Source organism: Salvia splendens, chromosome 20 (genome assembly GCF_004379255.2).
Source record: "Salvia splendens isolate huo1 chromosome 20, SspV2, whole genome shotgun sequence".
Classification (NCBI taxonomy): domain Eukaryota; kingdom Viridiplantae; phylum Streptophyta; class Magnoliopsida; order Lamiales; family Lamiaceae; genus Salvia; species Salvia splendens.
This window is the reverse complement of record NC_056051.1, coordinates 12,263,896-12,282,358: the sequence shown is the minus strand read 5'-3', so window position 1 is coordinate 12,282,358 and position 18,463 is coordinate 12,263,896. Positions and strand designations below refer to the sequence as shown.

Sequence of the window (18,463 nt, the reverse complement as noted above, 5' to 3'; positions counted from 1 at the left end):
GCTCATGAATGTAATGATACAGACTTGACTTTTACTGTAAATGTAAATAGCATCCATCGCATGAAACTGAAAGAATCAAACTTTTACATGTTTGCTTTATGGACTCCATGCGAGAAGATTTGATCGTCCAGCAACCTGAAAGTAGGAGTCGACTAACCATGACCATTGTGTCAAAGGGAACTGTTTTGAATTTTATAGGCTCCATGTTCAAAAGGTGAACTTCAGGCATTGCAGCCGGATATGATCATCGTATTTCACCACTGATATCATCACAAGTCGAATAGAATAAATCTTTAAATCAAATCCCATAAGCCCCATTGAATATATTTCTTGAACCTGGCAACCTCATATTGCATTCTTTATAACCACTGTAGAACTTGCTGCTATGTCCCAACGGCTCAGTTATGAGCAGCTCAGCCATACCCAAATTATTTACACTCCGGGCTTCATTCCACCCATCACATTGACGATTAGAAGTTATTCCATTTCTATACTGATGTAGGTTGAGCTGTGAAAATGAAGAGATATTATTGGATAGAATCTGCTCGACAACCCTAGATGGAATTCCATGAGTATCACCAAGGGTGGAAAGAATTGTCGCCCATGTCATTAAATCTTTGTTTGTGATGTGTAAGAAGAGGTCTTTGTAAAATTGATTGGAATCTAGCCTCATCATATGTATTAAAATGCGGAGAAAAATTGGATCTTATGTCTAGGCTTGTATTGTTGATGGCACTTGCAAATGTCCCTTTGACAATCGCCAAAATTGTAGGATCCATAAATTCTATATCACCATTAGTGTCTGTATCACCACTTGGGAGTGTTTGATGCTGATTTCTTAATAAAGATGTAGCATCCAGCACATGATTTTCCTGCAAGTAAAGAGTAAAGTAATTATCCAAGACAGAACAGAACGATATCCGAATACTTTCATGTATAAGACATTAAATTGACCCACTAAAAGCATTTCTAATTTTTAACCAAAGTGTGGTTCCAAAAATTGCTCTGTCCATCCATGAGAAGTAAAGCCTGGAGGTGGTGCTGCTCTACTAGGCGCTGAAATCCTGTACAGATACCTGAGATTTTGAAACTGTTCAAGGAAAGTAGAGAAAGAGATTAGGGGTACCAAATCAAACAAATTACTAGTAATCTAAATTGAGAAAACACAAACAGAGTAGCAAGCGTAGATGTTTGCGTAGCAATACCATTTATCTAGGAACTAGCTCAAACTAATAAGCCAAATCATATAAAAAGAAAAACAAAGATAAAGGTCACCAAATGCTTTTGTGTCATAGATTGTTTAAGCTAAATAAAGGTGAAAATAAATATATCAGATAAGGAATATATCCCATATTCTCTAATGTTACAGATCAAGAGCACTCTATCTATGCCACTCCAAGAGGGATGAACAAGCACCCAAACTATACAAGTCTAACATTACTATGGGAGTGTTATATTGCTAACTCAATACTTAATTGCTAACTACAATTAAATAATAGCCATTAGATATTCAAATCAAGGGCCTAGATCATTATCCCCGAAATATCAATACGATCAAGAAATAACGCCAATCAGGGTATTAATGTCAATTTACAACAAATTAGTTGTAACTAACTTTTGAAAAATATCCCATACCTTTAAAACGCATATAACTTTCTCGATTTAAATTATTTTTTCGCACAACATATATCTAATCAAAGATAATTTCATAAGGATTCTAACGAGATCTCACATGCATATGTTTCGATGTCAAAATTTGAAAAAAATTTCTAAAATTTTCATAAATTTCGGTAACAGCTTTATATCAATACACGACACATAATATGTCAATACAATGCTTGTACAATGTCAATATGAAATTTTATTGACATTGTCATGTCTTTGTGTTGATGTATTTCACATTGTGTTTCTAAACCCTAAATTTATAGTTGCTATTATTTTTTAATATTAAAAAATGAAAAATGAAATTACACATGGCAAATTGTAGATCACAAAATTTCTAAAATCATATGATCTTAAATTAGTTGTAGTTAGCAATTAAATGATGAGTTAGCAACTGATCACTCCCCAACATTACTAAATAAACAGATATTTTCAAGATAAGTTTGCATAATTTTGAACCCCAAACAAAAGTGAAAAAGATAGTCAAATGCTACCTCCGTCCCTTAAAAACAGAAACGATTTCCATTTGGTCCTTCCCTTAAAAATAGAAACTTTCTAAAACTTTTTATTTTATGAGCTGAACCTCATAATCCACTAACACTACTTCCTCTACTTTTTCTCTTCCTCTCTCTTTACCTATTTTTCTCTCTTCATCTCTCTTTACCTATTTTTCTCTCTCTCTCTCTTACTCTACCCTTTTTTCTCTGTGTCTTTCTTACTTAACCAATTGTGCATCAAAACTCATGCCGTTTCAAAATTTTCTATTTTTCAAGGCCAGAGGTAGTAGTACTTAAGGAAATTATAAATTACTATTAACTTACAAGGAAGCTTGCTGGAATAAAATTGAGTAACATCGCTAGCATAATAATCTTGTTATGTGCCAGTTGAAACCTTCGAGTTACCACTTCTATATACAGCTTGCCTATTAGAATCAATACTGATTTAACAACCAGCATTGTCAAATGCAGGATAAATAAAATCAGAATGCTTTAAAATAAGTGCATCAGAAAACTATGGTACTCTACGGGAAGCAATCTCAGGATCCTTAACCCTTTGGCTATGAAAAGATAACAAACCATCGTCCAATTCTGGAAGGTCGACTTTAGCTACTTCATCGGGCCTTCCAAGAATTTTAAAAATAATTTTATAATAAAATAATTGGATGTAAAATAATATTATTATGTATTTGGATGGTAACATTAAGAAATTGAGTATATGTGCATGTAGTCATTTTATATAATTTACAAAACTAAAAATTATTTAATACTAATAAAATAATTTGATGCGAATGACCATGATAGTTTCATTTAATGATAAAACTCAAAAATTAAATATATATGCATGGATGTAGTCGTTTTTATATTGAAATTTTAAAAATTATTTAATAATAAAATAATTTGATATGAATGAGTATGATTATTTCATTTGATTATAACACTGAGATATTAAATGGAATGAAAAAATATCCACATTCTTGATAATGGGAGAAGAGATTAAGCAAGTAATGTATAATATCTACATTTATTAATTACTAAGATGGTAAACTATCTCCTCAATCGGCTAAAGTCTAAATGTATGTAAATGATGATTATGAAAAATTTAGTGTTTCCTAAATAATCATAGAAGGTTAATTATGTAAAATATTAAATTAAATAATTTTCATAAATTTAATCTGAATGTAAAATACCCAAACTATCCAGTTTTGTTTACATAATTTTTGTTAATTTATCACTACTCTCAAGAGGTTGAATTTTAATCATGAATTTATCTTACTTCAATTATGCAAGGGCACAAACAAAATTAATGCAATAAATACCAAAGCTTCAAGTTATACATAACTTACTAGTTAAATAAATCTTAACTTCAAGAATTAATTATAATCATCATAAAAGTTGGACTAAACCAACACTAATATTTTAAAAAAAGACTTAGGCTCAACTATTTAAATTTTAGAGGGTTTATTCCATAATAAAAAATAATTAAAAAAACCCAAAACTTAATTAATTTAAAGTCCATTATGCTAAGAAATAAAAATGAAACCCAATTCACTTCAAATTCAAACTCTAAAACCCTAGTTAATTCAAATTCAAAGTCTGAAACTTGCGCCTCCTTCCCCCAACGCCTCTTTCTCTCAAATCTCCCTTCTCTCTCGCCTCTGCCGGAAACGGCTGCCACTGCCGGCCCGCCGGCCATCTCTCCCTGCTTCCCTTCTCTCCTTCTTTCCTCTCGGTCTCCCTCTCCCTCTCGGTCTCCCTCTCCGCCAGCACCGCCGCCGGCTGGAAACTGCCGCTGCTGTCGACGGGCGGCCGCCGCCGCTGCGCCGGCCGCCGTCGCCGTCGTCGCTCGGGAGGTAAGTATATTTCACTTTTAATTTGTAAAAACAAGTTTCTAAACTTTGAATCTTTGCTTAAATTTTCAGAAATTAAGAGGAGTTGAAAAGGAGCCAAGAAGTGTCGTTGTTTGCCGTATTTCGCCACCACCGCCGGCTGCCGTCGCCGCCGCCGACCCGGCGCTGCTGCTGTTACTGACAGGACAGAAACTCCAGCCAGGGTATGATTTCTTACTTCCTTAGTCAAATTCTTAATTGAGTGGCTTATGTATTTGTGATTCAAGACGGCTAAGGTTTTTCCTATTTATGCATAAAAGTTGAGATCTTGAAGAAACACTAAGCATGCTTGTGTTTTGGGTTTTGGGACAGAGATATGTACTAAATTATGGCTTGCTTTGAACAAAGAATTTTGGTAGGGAACTTACTTAGATATGAGAAAAAGCTTGATGAATGAACAATATGCAACTTTCCTCTCCTTGCTAGCTAGACTCTTGAAGCACTTTCTTCTAAACTAGAATGTGTGGAAACATGGATTTTTGTGGGTGGGATAGATGAATTTATGTCATGAAACTGATGAGAGATTGTGATGGGAAAAAGTTGATAGATATAGTGAATTTCTTACAGAGTGATCTTGAATGTGGCGACAAGATACATAAGGCTCCTCTCCTCTCATTCTTCATACTCATCCTGGTGTTGGGGACTTTGTTCCTCTGATTCTAATTAACTCACTGTTGGAGCACGCATGGGGAGGGATTGTTCTTGCAAGATTTTGAAAGATGATAATGCTTGTGTGCTTTAGTGTCACCACAAAGAGAATGGCGTCAAAGTTGTTATTTTGTGGACTATCCATTCTTTGACTAAAGGGAGAAATAGAGTGTAGAAGTTCTTTGTCTTCTAGCAGACAAGCTCTTCTTTCTTTGACTGCAGAACATGGCTTGGGAGAAAAAGTGGGCATTCAAGACTAAAGAGTGGCTATCCGGAAAGTGCCATAATGCCTATTGCAAAGTGTTGGATACAAAGGGTTGTATATATATGTATATATTCACATGTATAGCTAGTGTATTACTCATGCCGCATGGCAAGCAATTTTCCCAACTTCTTGCACCTACTTGTTCGAGCAATTTTCCTTTCTCCCATCTTGGTAATTAATTATTCTCAACATAGATAAAAGATGTAAAGCAAGCAAACATAGTAGTTTAAAAGATGTGGGATATTACAGTTTTCTTCTTGATAAGATTTTAATGAAGTTTGTTTCTTCTTGCAGGAGCTTGGGAAGGGGTGGACTGCAGAAGCAACTAGCTTCCTATATTGGACTCCCGGCCCTGATGAATAAAATGAGTAGGTACATTTTTTTTGTAAGAGATCATCTCATGTTGTGATTTAGTACTTATTTTTTCTAGTGATGATAAAAGAAAATGAAAGAAATTCTCTTTTTTTCTATGATATAAAACGTTTCCTTCCTTTCGCTTAAGATTTGAAAATCATGTTAATAAAAACCACGTTTAAATAACACTTAATTTTCCTGGGGTCTTACATGATATGCAAATATTCACACTGTTTTGTAGGGAATGAGCTTCATAAAAGGGAATTTTAATGCCAGAAAAGGAAGGTAGGAAGGTAAGACTGATCTTGCAAAGATGATAGGAAAGAAAGATGGCATGGCAATATATTTTTAAAGAAAACAATTTAATCGATCAATCAAAATTGAATGTTGGAAAGTTTCGAAGATGATCTAAATTGACAGAGTACTACGTTTTTTTATTCTGATAAAGATACACTGGTAGATGTTTGCTTTCGGCATTTTGGTATGTGAGAAGGTACCAGGTTTCTAGCAGGCAGGAAATCCGAGCTATTATTGTAGTCGTCAAATCTTGGTCTTTGAGGATTCTGGTAACTCTACTTCTCATCTTTTTCGGGTGTCATTCAAACCTGTATATACTCAACTTGTGATGTTTCCTACTTATACATGAGTGCCTAACTGCTATTTATTCTCATTCATGCCTGATGTGTTGATTTTATAGAGGACTTACATGTTTTTTTGTAATTGACATGTTATGATTAAGAGTAAATTTCCGAGAGGTTGTCTGCCATGGCTCTCTAATATGTGCTTCTCCCTAGTTTTTCATGATTTCATACACATCACCAATTGATAAACAATGGATATTAGCTTCTTAAATATCCAAAAATTGCCCTAGTACTATGCTACTCTGTACTGAGGACGAAATGCTTCCATGAACAGAGTTTCACCACTTGCTATTTGTGTATGCATGCAAGATTTTTCTCTCTATTGATTGTCACTACTTTCACCACTTTTTTATGGGTTATTAGTGTAGGCTTCATTTCTCTCTCGGGTTGATCTGAAAACTTGTTGCTTACTAACTTCTGGAGAACTAGGTTTCCCGTGCTTCAATAAAGTGACAATAGTGTTCTTTGGTGCCCGATTTCTTGAGCTAATGAGAGAGAACTATTCCGGTTTTGAAAAATTAATTGAAAAAGCCATAGGGCCGATCGAATGGATGAGAGCTTTATGAGTTGCAATCTTGTTGATATTGGTGCATAAAAATGATTTAGGCAATAGGACAAAAAGCCTCATATCCAAATTATCACATGCCTAACCCTACATAAACCCCTAGTGAGCCATTTTGAGCCCCAAAAACCTAATTTCTTTGTTTAAAAATTTTGAAGTCACTATATTAGCCCTACTTATTATATCCATTTGTCGGCCTATATTTTCTACCATAGTCACTAAAATTAAAATGCTAGCACATTCTTGGGAGGGTTTTAATGGTGGCAAGGAAAAGATGGAAGTCCTGTAACATTCTTGGGAGGGTACTTATGGTGGCAAGAAAAAGATGGAAGTCCTGGAACATTCATCAGGTGGTATTCATTTATACTGAGATACAAAGTGAAAAAGCTTCGTCTTCAAACAAAAATAAAATAAAAAGGCAGCCTTTAAAGTGTAAAAAAAATCCAAGGCTAGAAAAAAAAGACAGCCTTTCATGTGTAAAAAAAAGCCAAGGCCAGAAAAGTAAAAGGCAACCTTTCATGTGTAAAAAAAAGCCAAGGCTAGAAAAGTAAAAGGCAGCCTTTCATGTGTTAAAAAAAGCCAAGGCTAGTAAAAAATAAAAATAAAAGGCAGCCTTTCATGTGTAAAAAAAAGCCAAAGGCTAGAAAAAAAGTGAAAAATAGAAATCTGCTCAAAAGAATATGATGACTTTGTTTAGATGGTAGAAAAATTCGAGTTTTAGGTGTTGAGATGTCAGAATTTCGCACGCATTGAGTGAGATGTGAAGGATGTTGTGAAGGATGCTATGATGGATGTGCTAGTATTTTAAGAAGGTGATAAGCTACTTAACCAAATATGATCACACCTTTACCAAAAGCCCCATTACATCCAAATGAATAAGACCTTTTGATTTATGCATCATACTGACTTGTGAGTGATGAATTTTGCTTGAGTTTGGGAGAAAGATCTTATGTGCTTAAAAGAAAGAATAGCCGGAAGATATTCTCTTTATGAATTAGTGACGATGGTTTGAGACTCCCAAGACATAAATCGAACTTACATTGAAGTATTGGGATGCCTAGCTCTTAGGGAATTAGTTCGTGTACAATTCTTGTTCTAAAGTCTTACCCGCGAGTGAATTCGGGGTCAACCTAATTTCTCTAAATGATTTGTGTGATTTGACGTGACTTGAAGTAGAGGATTATCTAATGTCTTGTGAATGTGCTTATTTGTCTAACTTGACTTGAAGTAGAGCAAGACTTATGTTTTGGCGTATTTGATGTGTGTGGGTAATTGTTTAACTTGTTATTATACAATGGATGGAATGGAGGGTAGCGTACTATTGCTCCAGTTCAATTTTGACCATCTCACTATTTATTCCAGTGAGTTGAAGGGTATAAAGCTGCAACCAATATTTGCTTCAATAGTCAAACATTTATTTTTATAAACCTAAATCTTTCTGATGCTCTACACTTGTCGGTACCTGATAAAATTGGGGTTGTACTTGCTTTGTCTATTTCTGAAGAACACGATATATTCACTATGCCTGGATGTGTGGTTAGTTATTCTCTTCTTTGTACATACATTTAGATATAATTTTTTGTTTAGTTGTAGGAAGTGGAATACATACAACAGCTTATAATTTTTACCTCCTTGGAATTCTTCTACATGTTGCACTAAACCTGTAACCCTTTTCTTGGTTGTATGCAGGAAAGACTTTGTGTTTGAGTCTGATCACAGAGCAATCATGCTGCGTTTGAGGCTATTGAGATAATTCAGCATATTCTAGTATTACTCGTAGTCGATTTGAAGGCCTCTCTAAGCATTTAGATTCATTCTTGCAAATGTTATCTCTTGTGCAACTAAGGTGTTTTCCGTGAAAGTTCCTATGCATAAATAGACTAGAAAGTACTTAGTCGATCTAAAGGTCGAGGGTGGTAGGGGGCGACTGAGTTCTTAACATAAAAGAAACGGGTGGAAAGGATGGAAAACTGAAGGCACAAGTCTATTTATTGATTTTTGAGCTTGCTTTGCTTGATCTTTTGCTTCTTGGTTGTTGCACCTATATTTTTCTGCTTATTTAATTCATTCTTTGCTGCATTTTTGCAGATTTATAATTAATCTGTTAAATATATTATATTTTTGTAAGTTATACTGAGGCTGACTTTTTTCTTCTTTTTCTAATCCACTGTTTGCTGTCTTGCTGCTCTATAAATAATACATGCATAGTATCCTATTTTTCTTTATCTCATATGCCTGCACAAATATGTGTTATATTAGTGTTTCTTTGATATATAAACCCCCATTGATTATCAAATCTTGGCATCTTAATATATGTTTCTTTCCCAAGTACTTACTAGACACATTTCCTTTTTACTTTGGCATTAGGTTTGCTGAACTTGCATCTAAAAAGAAATCATGGGCCTTGGAAGCTGGTTGAGCTCTCAATTGAGTCTTTAACAAATGTATATAGTATTTACCGTACATGCAATATCTACACTTTGAGAAGATTTTGCCTTTTATACATATGCAGTTTTCAATTTCTCATTTGTTTTGCCTACTGTTAACATGGGCATTTGTTTTGTATAGTTTCTTGCATTGCTGAAAAAATGTTTGGCATAGATTCAAGAGAGTTAAATGCTCCCACCGAGGCAAGTTACCCGAAGGGCCAACTGGAACGTAATACAAAGCGCTTGGCAGATGTCGTCTCAGATGCTTCAAATTTTCGGTAATTCATTGTGATAAACTTTGTAAGCTTTGCTTCAGTACAACTAATTTTAAAATCTTATATAGTGCTATAGATTTCATGGTAAGGTTTCTTTGCTTTTCATGATTGAAGGTCGACAAGACTCAAAGCATGATATCTGAGTTTCTTAGAAAATGTCTTTGCTTATGTGAACACTAATGATGTGCTTGAAGAGATTTTGAGATCAAATTGCTGGTTTTAACTAATGGATGCTAATTTTATGAAAGTTACTTTCAAATGAAAAGGTGAGAGTTTGATTGAAAAGGTGAGAGTTTGAGAACCTGCAATAACTTAGACTTGATGATCACCTCCATGCTTATCTTATCTTAAATGTTTGTACTCTATAGTCTGGGGACAATCTTATTTGTATTTTGCATGTTATTTGCAAGTATAGTGTGTGTCTGTGGATCTAGTGGCAAATTTCAGAACTTAAACCTAACCAACTAATTTTTTTGCTGGTATTTTGTGAAATGGAATATAGAGGGCTTCCCAAACTGTAGTTGCTATGTTCACAAGTCACTTAGCACATAGAATGAGTTTGTAAGTTAACAAGCATATTTTTTTGTCATCTTGATCGTCTAATTGAAAAACTACCACGAACTGTTCAATTGATTTCATTTCCTCATTTGGTTTTTGTCATTGCAAAGAGATACAAATGATTAGTAAGAAGAGTTTAAGCTATTTGTCGATGTATGATGGTTAGTTATTTGTTTTATTTGACGTTTTATGTCTCAAGAGTCGAGAGTAAATGGAAATTGATATGCTATACTGTACACATCAATTCAATTCTTTTGATGTTATAATCTTTTCTCAAGGAAATCGTGCATTTTTTTTTCTGACCCTACAAATGTGTTCCTTCAGAGGGAAGCTTTAGCAGGAATCTTTCTACTCCCTCATGGAGAGTTTGTACCTGGCTGGTGATCGTCTAACGTTCTAGTTTGTGAAGAGGATGCACCATTAGAGTATGTATTATCTACATCATCTCAATAATTCTTATTTCACCAAATTAGTCAGTTACAACTATTGCATGGTGTCAATGTATATGGACACATAAATTTGAATTCACCCCTTGCAGTTTACCTCGTTCATCTTATGCTCATCAGAAAACGTCTTTTTTGATTAAAATGATTGCAAACCTTCATTGCTTTGTTCCTGATGTATACCAGGGGTAAATGATTTAGTAATTTTCGGTTTCAATCGGGGTATGCTGCTTGATAGTAATATTTAACAACTAATAACATTTGTTTCAATCTCAGATGAGAAAGATCTGTTTCTCAACATGTTCATTCGGTTCATAGAAAAGGACTATCAGAAACTGTCAGCATTTTGGTATGCGAGAAGGTACTAGGTTTCCCAGCAGGTGGGAAATCCGAACTTTTATTATAGTCGTCAAATCCTGGGTCTTGTGGATGTGCTTATTTGTCTTGCTTGCTTGATGGCGAGCAAGACTTCTGTTTGGGGGTATTTTACGTGTGTGGGCAATTTAACTGGTTATTATACAATGGATGGAATGGAGGGTAGCGTACTACTGCTCTGGTTCAATTTTGACCACTTCACTATTATTCCAGCGAGTTGAAGGGTATAAAGCTGCAATCAATATTTGCTTCAATATTCAAACATTTTTTTAATAAACTAACTTTAGTTCGATATTTAGTGTGTCATTTCATACTTAAGCCATCAATGAAGAACTACTACAAAATCATTCTGATGCTCTACACTTGTCGGTACCTGATAAAATTGGGGTTGGATCTTTGTCTAGTTCTGAGGAACACTATATCTTCACGATACCAGGATGACGCGTGGTTAGTTATTTTCTTCTTTGTACATACATTTAGATATAACTTTTTGTGTAGTTGTAGGATGTGGAATACACACAACAGTTTGTTATTTTTATCTCCTTGGAATTCTTCTACATGTTGCACTAAACCTGTAACCCTTTTCTTGGTTGTATGCAGGAAAGACTTTATGTTTGAGGCAGACTACAGAGCAATCATGCTGCGTTTGAGGCTACTGAGATAATTCAGCATATTCTAGTGTTACTCGTAGTCTATTTGAAGGCCTCTCTAAGCATTTAGATTCATTCTTGCAAATGTTATCTCTTGTGCTGCTAAGTTGTTTTCTGTGATTGTTCCTAGTGCATAAATAGACTAGATAGTACTTAGTCAATCTGAAGGTCGAGGGTAGTAGGGGCCGACTGAGTTCTTAACTTAAAAGAAGCGGGGGGGGGGGGGGGGGAGGGTGGAAAACAATCACGGGGCTTGGAAGATGGTTGAGCATTCAATCAGTGTCAAGTAAGATAATTTCTACGAGGGTAGTGTTTCCACTACTGTGGCAGGGTAACCGATCTTTCTCATATTTTAATACGAGGTTAGTAAATAATTTAATTACAATTTATGGAATCTAGGCTACTCTGTTTTCTGTATATTTGATGGCATGATTTTTTCCGTTGAATTGATCTGTTTGGTTAAGTTCCTCAACACTTTTTATTGACTTAACATCTCTTATATGCCAGTTAGGTAGTTTTATACATAGTCTACTATGTTTGAGTTTGTTATCTTTACATGTCCGTTTGATGATTATAATTGCTGCAACAAATTCAATCAGTGTCAAGTAAGATAATTTCTACGAGGGTAGTGTTTCCACTACTGTGGCAGGGTAACCGATCTTTCTCATATTTTAATACGAGGTTAGTAAATAATTTAATTACAATTTATGGAATCTAGGCTACTCTGTTTTCTGTATATTTGATGGCATGATTTTTTCCGTTGAATTGATCTGTTTGGTTAAGTTCCTCAACACTTTTTATTGACTTAACATCTCTTATATGCCAGTTAGGTAGTTTTATACATAGTCTACTATGTTTGAGTTTGTTATCTTTACATGTCCGTTTGATGATTATAATTGCTGCAACAAATTCTGGTTTACTGAGTGAACATGATCCCATATAAATAGTGTTATAAAATACTGATCAAACTAACTATGTTAGTTGTAATGTTACCCCGTTCTAAAATTTTTAGCTTGCCTATAATGTTTATCCTTTGTGAATGCTTCTGCTTCAGGATCGGTCATTAAGCATCAACGTGTGACTCACCTTACCTTACGCTGGGTATTGCTTTACGAGCTGATTTAGATGCTTTGAGGAAGCTTGCATATTGGGAAGCTTGTCCCTTCCTCGGTTATCAGTTAATGTTATTATTGTGAGTTTTAGCTTCCTCGGTTATCAGTTGATGTTATTATTGTGAGTTTTAGTCTTACTTTGGATTTATGACATTATGATGTTTTCCTTTGGGGGCAAGGCATTGGAGCAGTTTGTGGACCGTCTCATTTGAGTATTACTGCTCCAGTTTAGTTTTGACCACCTCAATATATTCAAACATTTTTTTTATTAAACCTAACTTTAGTTCGATATTAAGTGTGTCATTCATACTAATTACTAAAGCTGAAGAACTACTGCAAAATCTTTCTGATGCTTTACACTTGTCGATACCCAATAAAATTGGAGTTGGTCTTGCTTTGTCTCATTCTGAAGAACACGATATCTTCACGATACCAGGATGTGTGGTTAGTTATTCTCTTCTTTGTACATACATTTAGATATAATTTTTGTTTAACATATTCTGTTGTGTGCCAATTCTGTTGCGTTTGAGGCTTCTGATGTAATTTAACATATTCTCGTGTCACTCTTAGTCGATTTGAAGGCCTCTCTAAGCATTTGGATTCATTCTATTTGAAGGCCTCTCTAAGCATTTAGATTCATTCTTTCCAATGTTATCTCTTGTGCAACTAAGGTGTTTTCTATTATAGTTCCTAGTGCATAAATAGAGTAGAATATACTTAGTCGATCTGAAGGTCGGGGGTGGTAGGTGGCAACTGAGTTTTTAACTTATAAGAAACGGGGGAAGGTGTGGAAAATAGAAGGCACAAGTCTATTTATTGGTTTTTGAGCTTGCTTTGCTTGGTCTTCTGCTTCCTGGTTGTTGCGCCTATATTTTTCTACTTATTTTATTCATTCTTTGCTGTCTTTTGCAGCTATATAATTAAATTGTTACATATATTAAATTTTTGTTTGTTATACTGTGCTTGACGTTTTTCATCTTTTTCTAATCCAATTTTTGCTACCTTGCAGCACAATTAATTAATATTCTCATATGCCGTGTACAAATATGTGCAATATTAGTGTTTCTTAGATTTACAGGCTCTTTCCCAACTAAAGTTACTTACTAGACACATTTCCTTTTTACTTTGGCATTAAGTTTGCTGTACTTGCATCTAAAAAAGAAATCATGGGCCTTGGAAGCTGGTGGAGCAATCAATGAGTGTCAGCAATCAATAAGGTTAGTGTTGCCACTACTGTGGCAGGGTGACTGATCTTTCTCATGATTTTAATATTTTTGCAATGCCGGAATGGAAACTGCAGCTTGTTGCTACTATGTAGTAAATACTTAAATTACAATGGATGGAATCTAGACTACTTCGATTTCTATATATTTGGTCAAGTTCCGCAACAATTTAATTTGACTTAACATCTCTTATATGCCAGTTAAGTAGTTTTATACATAGTCTACTATATTTGAGTTTGTTATCTTTACATGTCCGTTCGGTGATTATGCAACAAATTTTGGTTTACAGAACATATTAGTAGTGTTGTAAAATACTATTCAACCTAACAATGTTAGTTGTAATGTTACCCTGTTCTAAAAAATTTTGGTTTGCCTATAATGCTCATCCTTTGTGAATGCTTATGCTTCAGGATCAGTCATTAAGCATCAATGTGTGACTCACCTTATGTGGGGTATTGCTTTACGAGCTGTTTTAGATGCTTTGAGGAAGCCTGCAGATTCAGAAGTTTGTTCCTTCCTAGTTTATCAGTTAATGTTATTATTGTGAATTTCAGTCTTACCTTGAATTTATGACATTCTGATGTTTTCCTTTGGGAGTATGGCATTGGAGCAGTTTGTGGACCATCTCATTGAGTGGCCACAGTATGCCATCATATCCTGCACTTAGTAGCATTTATAGATGGGGCACTCAACAGTATTTCCGCGGCTTATACTGAACCTGATGTTGGCCATACTGCCAATACTGGTTGTGGATAATACTTCTACTCCAAGTGATTTGTGTGAACTCATGATCACTGCAATTTTGTCCTTCTGGTTTCAGATTGCAGGCCCACCATTTTCTCTGATCGGACCCAGCAGCAATTATCTGGATTAGCAATTCCCTCTTCGATCCCACTGCAACATAGACCACCAAGTTCTCTCAGTTCACTCCTAATTACATGAAGCCATCACAACACACCTACCCTTCCTAAGGTAGGTAATAGTGTCTTTGTCTACTTTGATGTAGTTGCCTTGATACTTTTTCTATTTTTACCTTGTTTTGACCGTATTTTTGAGAACTAATCTTCTCAAAACCTATAATGCAGTCACTCAGTGGTGCTTTGCTGTCAATACAATCTGCCTCGTCGGATTTCCGTGGGCTTCTAGATCAACCTCAGCAAGCAAGTAAATAATCAGGTTTAACTGTGCTACTCTCTCTCACTGTGCGCTTTATGGATTACATTAACATGGGGACTGGTTTTACAACCATGAGAAGAGAAACTCCCATAGAGGTGATTGGATGTAGCTATCTTATCATTTTTAATTCTCTGTTTACACTTTGTCTTGATCCTTTTGGTTTTCCCATGCTTTTACTTTGAGGATTTTCTTCCTTGTTATGAGTTAGCAATTAAAAGTTCTATTAATAGCACATTTAACTTTATCCCACTGGTTAACTAAAATCTCACACTTCTAAATCTTAACTCCCGACTACTTTCTCGTTTTCCTTTTCCCCTTTAGTTTCTTTATTATTTGTTTTCTTCCCTGTGCAATGGAGGCGTTCTGATTCTGGTTCAGGCCATCATGAACTTAAAGTTATCGTGCTCAGACAATATTTCCTCATACATGGCTGTTATCTCCTGCCTAAAATCTAAAGCTTTATCTATTGTGAGTGCACTTTCCAATTAAGATAAGTTGATATATGTCTTTAAATCTTACAACTGTTGGTAAAGTTAGCACACCTCAAAATTTTTATTGTCCTTGTACTTGTGCTTGGTGTGGTTTTATGAACAGACCCCCCTTAATTCTTTAAAGTGTGATTTTTTCTGTTGCAGCTTATGCAACTCTGTGAAGCTGAAAGTGTATCATACCCGGATGACGTGGCCAGCAACACAGCAACTCAGGATATGGCAAAGTCAGCTGGACTCGAGGTATTGGTTTCTAAAATCAAAGCATCATGTTGTTTTTGTCATAACTCTAGAGAGATACATGTTCATTGCATTTATAATAAAAAAAGATTTCCTAGACCCTTTAAATCTATTGCTACAATTACATTGAAAAACCAACAAGTTTTATACTCTTAAAATAAACTGAATTATTTTCCAAATTTTTCTTGTGATTTTTAATTACTTATTAGTAATGCCTAGTCGTAATTGGGTCTATAACTCTGTACAATAAGCATTGCAATATCAGCACTTTGAGAAGATTTTGCCTATTATACATATGAGCGTTGTCATTTTTTTATTTTGCCTTACTTGGTGCTATCATGGTCATTTATTTTGTATAGGTTCTTGCATTGCTGAAAAAAGCTTGGTATAGATTCAAGACAATTAAATGCTCCCTCCGAGGCAAGTTACCGAACGGGCAATGGAGCTTAAGACAAAGCTCTTGGCAGATGCCGTCTCAAATGCTTCAAATTATCAGTCATTCATCATGAATTGTGTTTATTCTGTTTGTATTTTGTGTATGTATTTTGTGTATTGTGTAGTGTTTTTTTGTATGCATGTGTAGAGTGTTTGTGTAGTGTAGGTATTTTTGTGTATAGTGTATGTAGTGCAGTGTGTTTTGTTGTGTGCGGACACTATGTGTATTTTGTGTATAGTGTGTGAATTTTACGTGGTGTGTATTTTGTGTATAGTGTGTGATTTTTACGTGTAGTGTATATTATGTTTAGGAATACTTGGTGGAGTGTATGTATACTTCGTGTGAAGTGTGTGCAGTACATGTATATTGTGGGGATAGTATACATTGAGTATATTTTGTCTATATTGTATGTGTAAAAAGGTTGTTATTTATTTTTTGTAGTGGGTCCAGTTTGTTTATTTGTGAACGGGTGTATATTTTGTGTATAGTTTAAGTATGATGTACAATATATGTAGCGTGCATCTATGTTTGCAATGTATGAATTTTCTGTATAGTGTGTGTAGTATGTCTATAATGTCTATATAGAATGTGTGTTGCATTGTGCGTGTTTTTTTGTATAGTGAGCATGTGTGTTGTATATATATTGTGCGTGGTGTATAAACTTTGTGTACAATGTAAACTTTGTGTTATGACGTATAGTGAGCATGTGCGTTGTATATATATTGTGTATATAGTATGCAATGTGTATGAAGTGTGTGTTTTTTTTTGTTTAGTGCGTAGTATGTTCATTTTATGTAGTGTGTATGTATGTTTTATTAATGTCGTCTCTTGTGTGTTTTATTTATATTGGGGTTAATGTTTGTAGTATGTGCAACGTATATATAAATTGTGCATAGTATTGTGTATAAAAAGTGTATTGTCTATATCATGTGTGTAAAGTGTGTTATTTTTGTAGTGTGTTTGGTATGTTTATTTTGTGAATTGTGTATTAATGTGTATTTTGTGTATAATACGTGTGGTATGTGCAGTCCATTTAGTTTGTAGTGTATTTTATTTATCTATATTGAGTGTGTATTTTATCTATAATGTGTTTAATGTTTATAGTATGGTATGTATGTATAAATCTCGGTATAAATAAAATACACGCACACAATAAATTGTGATTGTTTAGTATGTATGTGTATAATGGTGTTTATACTTTGTGCTATGATGTATAGTATGTATATAGTGTGTTATTTTTTTTACATTATGTAGTATGTTTATTTGTGTATATTGTGTGTGTGTTTTATTTATTGTGTGCGTGTATTTTATTTATACCGAGATTAATGTTTGTAGTATGTAACACACATGTATAAATTGTGTATTTAATTTGTGCATTTGTTGTGTGGCGTATAAATAGTGCGTGTGCTGTGTGTGTTTGTTTTATTTGTTGTGTTTGTGTATTTTATTTATATTGTGTTTAATGTTTGTAGTATATAACACATGTATAAATTGTGTATTTTATATGTGCATTTGCTGGGTAGTGTATAAATATTGTGTTGTATGTATATATTTGTAGTGTGTGTGCTATGTGTGTATGTATTATGTATGTATGTTATGCATGTGTTTTGTATGTTTTGTTTATAGTGTGTTAAATGTTTGTAGTATGTGCCGCGTATGTATAGTTTGTTTAGAATATTTGTATTTAGTTTTTGGGTAGAGTGTTAGTTGTTTTATGCGTATTTGTTTAAAGTATGTGTAATTGTTTAGTGTGGGTAGTGTATGTGTCGTGTATAATATGTGTACTGTGTATTGTGTATTTTGTCTATATTGTGTGTTAGTGTGTATTTTGTATATAATGCGTGTAGTGTGTATAGTTTATTTTATTTATATTGTGTTTGTACAATGTGTTAGTTGTTTTATATGTATTTGTTTAAAGTGTGTGTATTTGTGTAGTTTTGGTAGTGTATGTGTCTTGAGACTAGTATGTGTATTGTGTATTTTGTATATAATGCGTGTACTGTGTCCTGCCCATTTATTGTGTAGCCTATTTTATTTATACTGTGTTTGTATATTTATTTATACGGTGTTTAATGTTTATAGTATGTGTGGCTCGTATATATAAGTTGCATATTTTATATATACATTTGTTGTATGGTAAATAAATAATGTATTTTGTGTTCGGAATTGTAGTGTGTGCAATGTATTTATGTATTTATGTATGTTTGCAGTACAAGTATTTTACGTATGTTTGTGTATTTTATTTATAGTGTGTTTAATATTTCTAGTATTAGGCGCGTATGTATATCAAGTGTAGTGGTTTTATGTATATATTTTGTGTATAGTGTGCATATGTATAAACTTTGCATGCAACGTATAGTGTGTGCTATGATGTATAGTGTATATAGTGTGCAGTGTGTGTCATTTTTTATAGTGTGTAGTATGTTTATTTGTGTATAGTATGTGTGTGTTTTATTTATATTGTGTTTGTGTATTTTATTCATACCGTGTTTAATGTTTATAGTATGGACCACAAGTGTAAATTGTGTATTTATTTGTGC

General features: G+C 34.2%; 2 protein-coding genes across 2 annotated transcripts; both read left to right on the top strand.

The window, feature by feature from the left end:
* The first annotated feature begins 3,679 nt into the window (after window positions 1-3,679).
* On the top strand, window positions 3,680-8,535 carry LOC121781488 (E3 SUMO-protein ligase RanBP2-like). Its single transcript, XM_042179221.1, has 4 exons — window positions 3,680-4,012; window positions 4,082-4,212; window positions 5,256-5,329; window positions 5,557-8,535. The coding sequence occupies exons 1-4, from the start codon at window positions 3,680-3,682 to the stop codon at window positions 5,583-5,585; spliced, it is 567 nt and encodes a 188-aa protein (XP_042035155.1). The 3' UTR covers window positions 5,586-8,535.
* Window positions 8,536-11,475: 2,940 nt separating this feature from the next.
* LOC121782351 lies at window positions 11,476-16,063 on the top strand. Its single transcript, XM_042180148.1, has 6 exons — window positions 11,476-13,577; window positions 13,994-14,555; window positions 14,669-14,854; window positions 15,138-15,227; window positions 15,395-15,490; window positions 15,847-16,063. The coding sequence occupies exons 3-6, from the start codon at window positions 14,795-14,797 to the stop codon at window positions 15,994-15,996; spliced, it is 396 nt and encodes a 131-aa protein (XP_042036082.1). The 5' UTR covers window positions 11,476-13,577; window positions 13,994-14,555; window positions 14,669-14,794; the 3' UTR covers window positions 15,997-16,063.
* The last annotated feature ends 2,400 nt before the right edge of the window (window positions 16,064-18,463 follow it).

Coding starts and splice junctions, on each gene's coding strand:
- LOC121782351 (XM_042180148.1), top strand. CDS start 14,795: ATGGATTACATTAACATGGGGACTGGTTTTACAACCATGAGAAGAGAA. Junction 15,228..15,394: donor AATCTAAAGCTTTATCTATT/GTGAGTGCACTT, acceptor TTTCTGTTGCAG/CTTATGCAACTCTGTGAAGC. Junction 15,491..15,846: donor CAAAGTCAGCTGGACTCGAG/GTATTGGTTTCT, acceptor TATTTTGTATAG/GTTCTTGCATTGCTGAAAAA.
- LOC121781488 (XM_042179221.1), top strand. CDS start 3,680: ATGCTAAGAAATAAAAATGAAACCCAATTCACTTCAAATTCAAACTCT. Junction 4,013..4,081: donor TCGCCGTCGTCGCTCGGGAG/GTAAGTATATTT, acceptor TTAAATTTTCAG/AAATTAAGAGGAGTTGAAAA. Junction 4,213..5,255: donor GGACAGAAACTCCAGCCAGG/GTATGATTTCTT, acceptor TTCTTCTTGCAG/GAGCTTGGGAAGGGGTGGAC.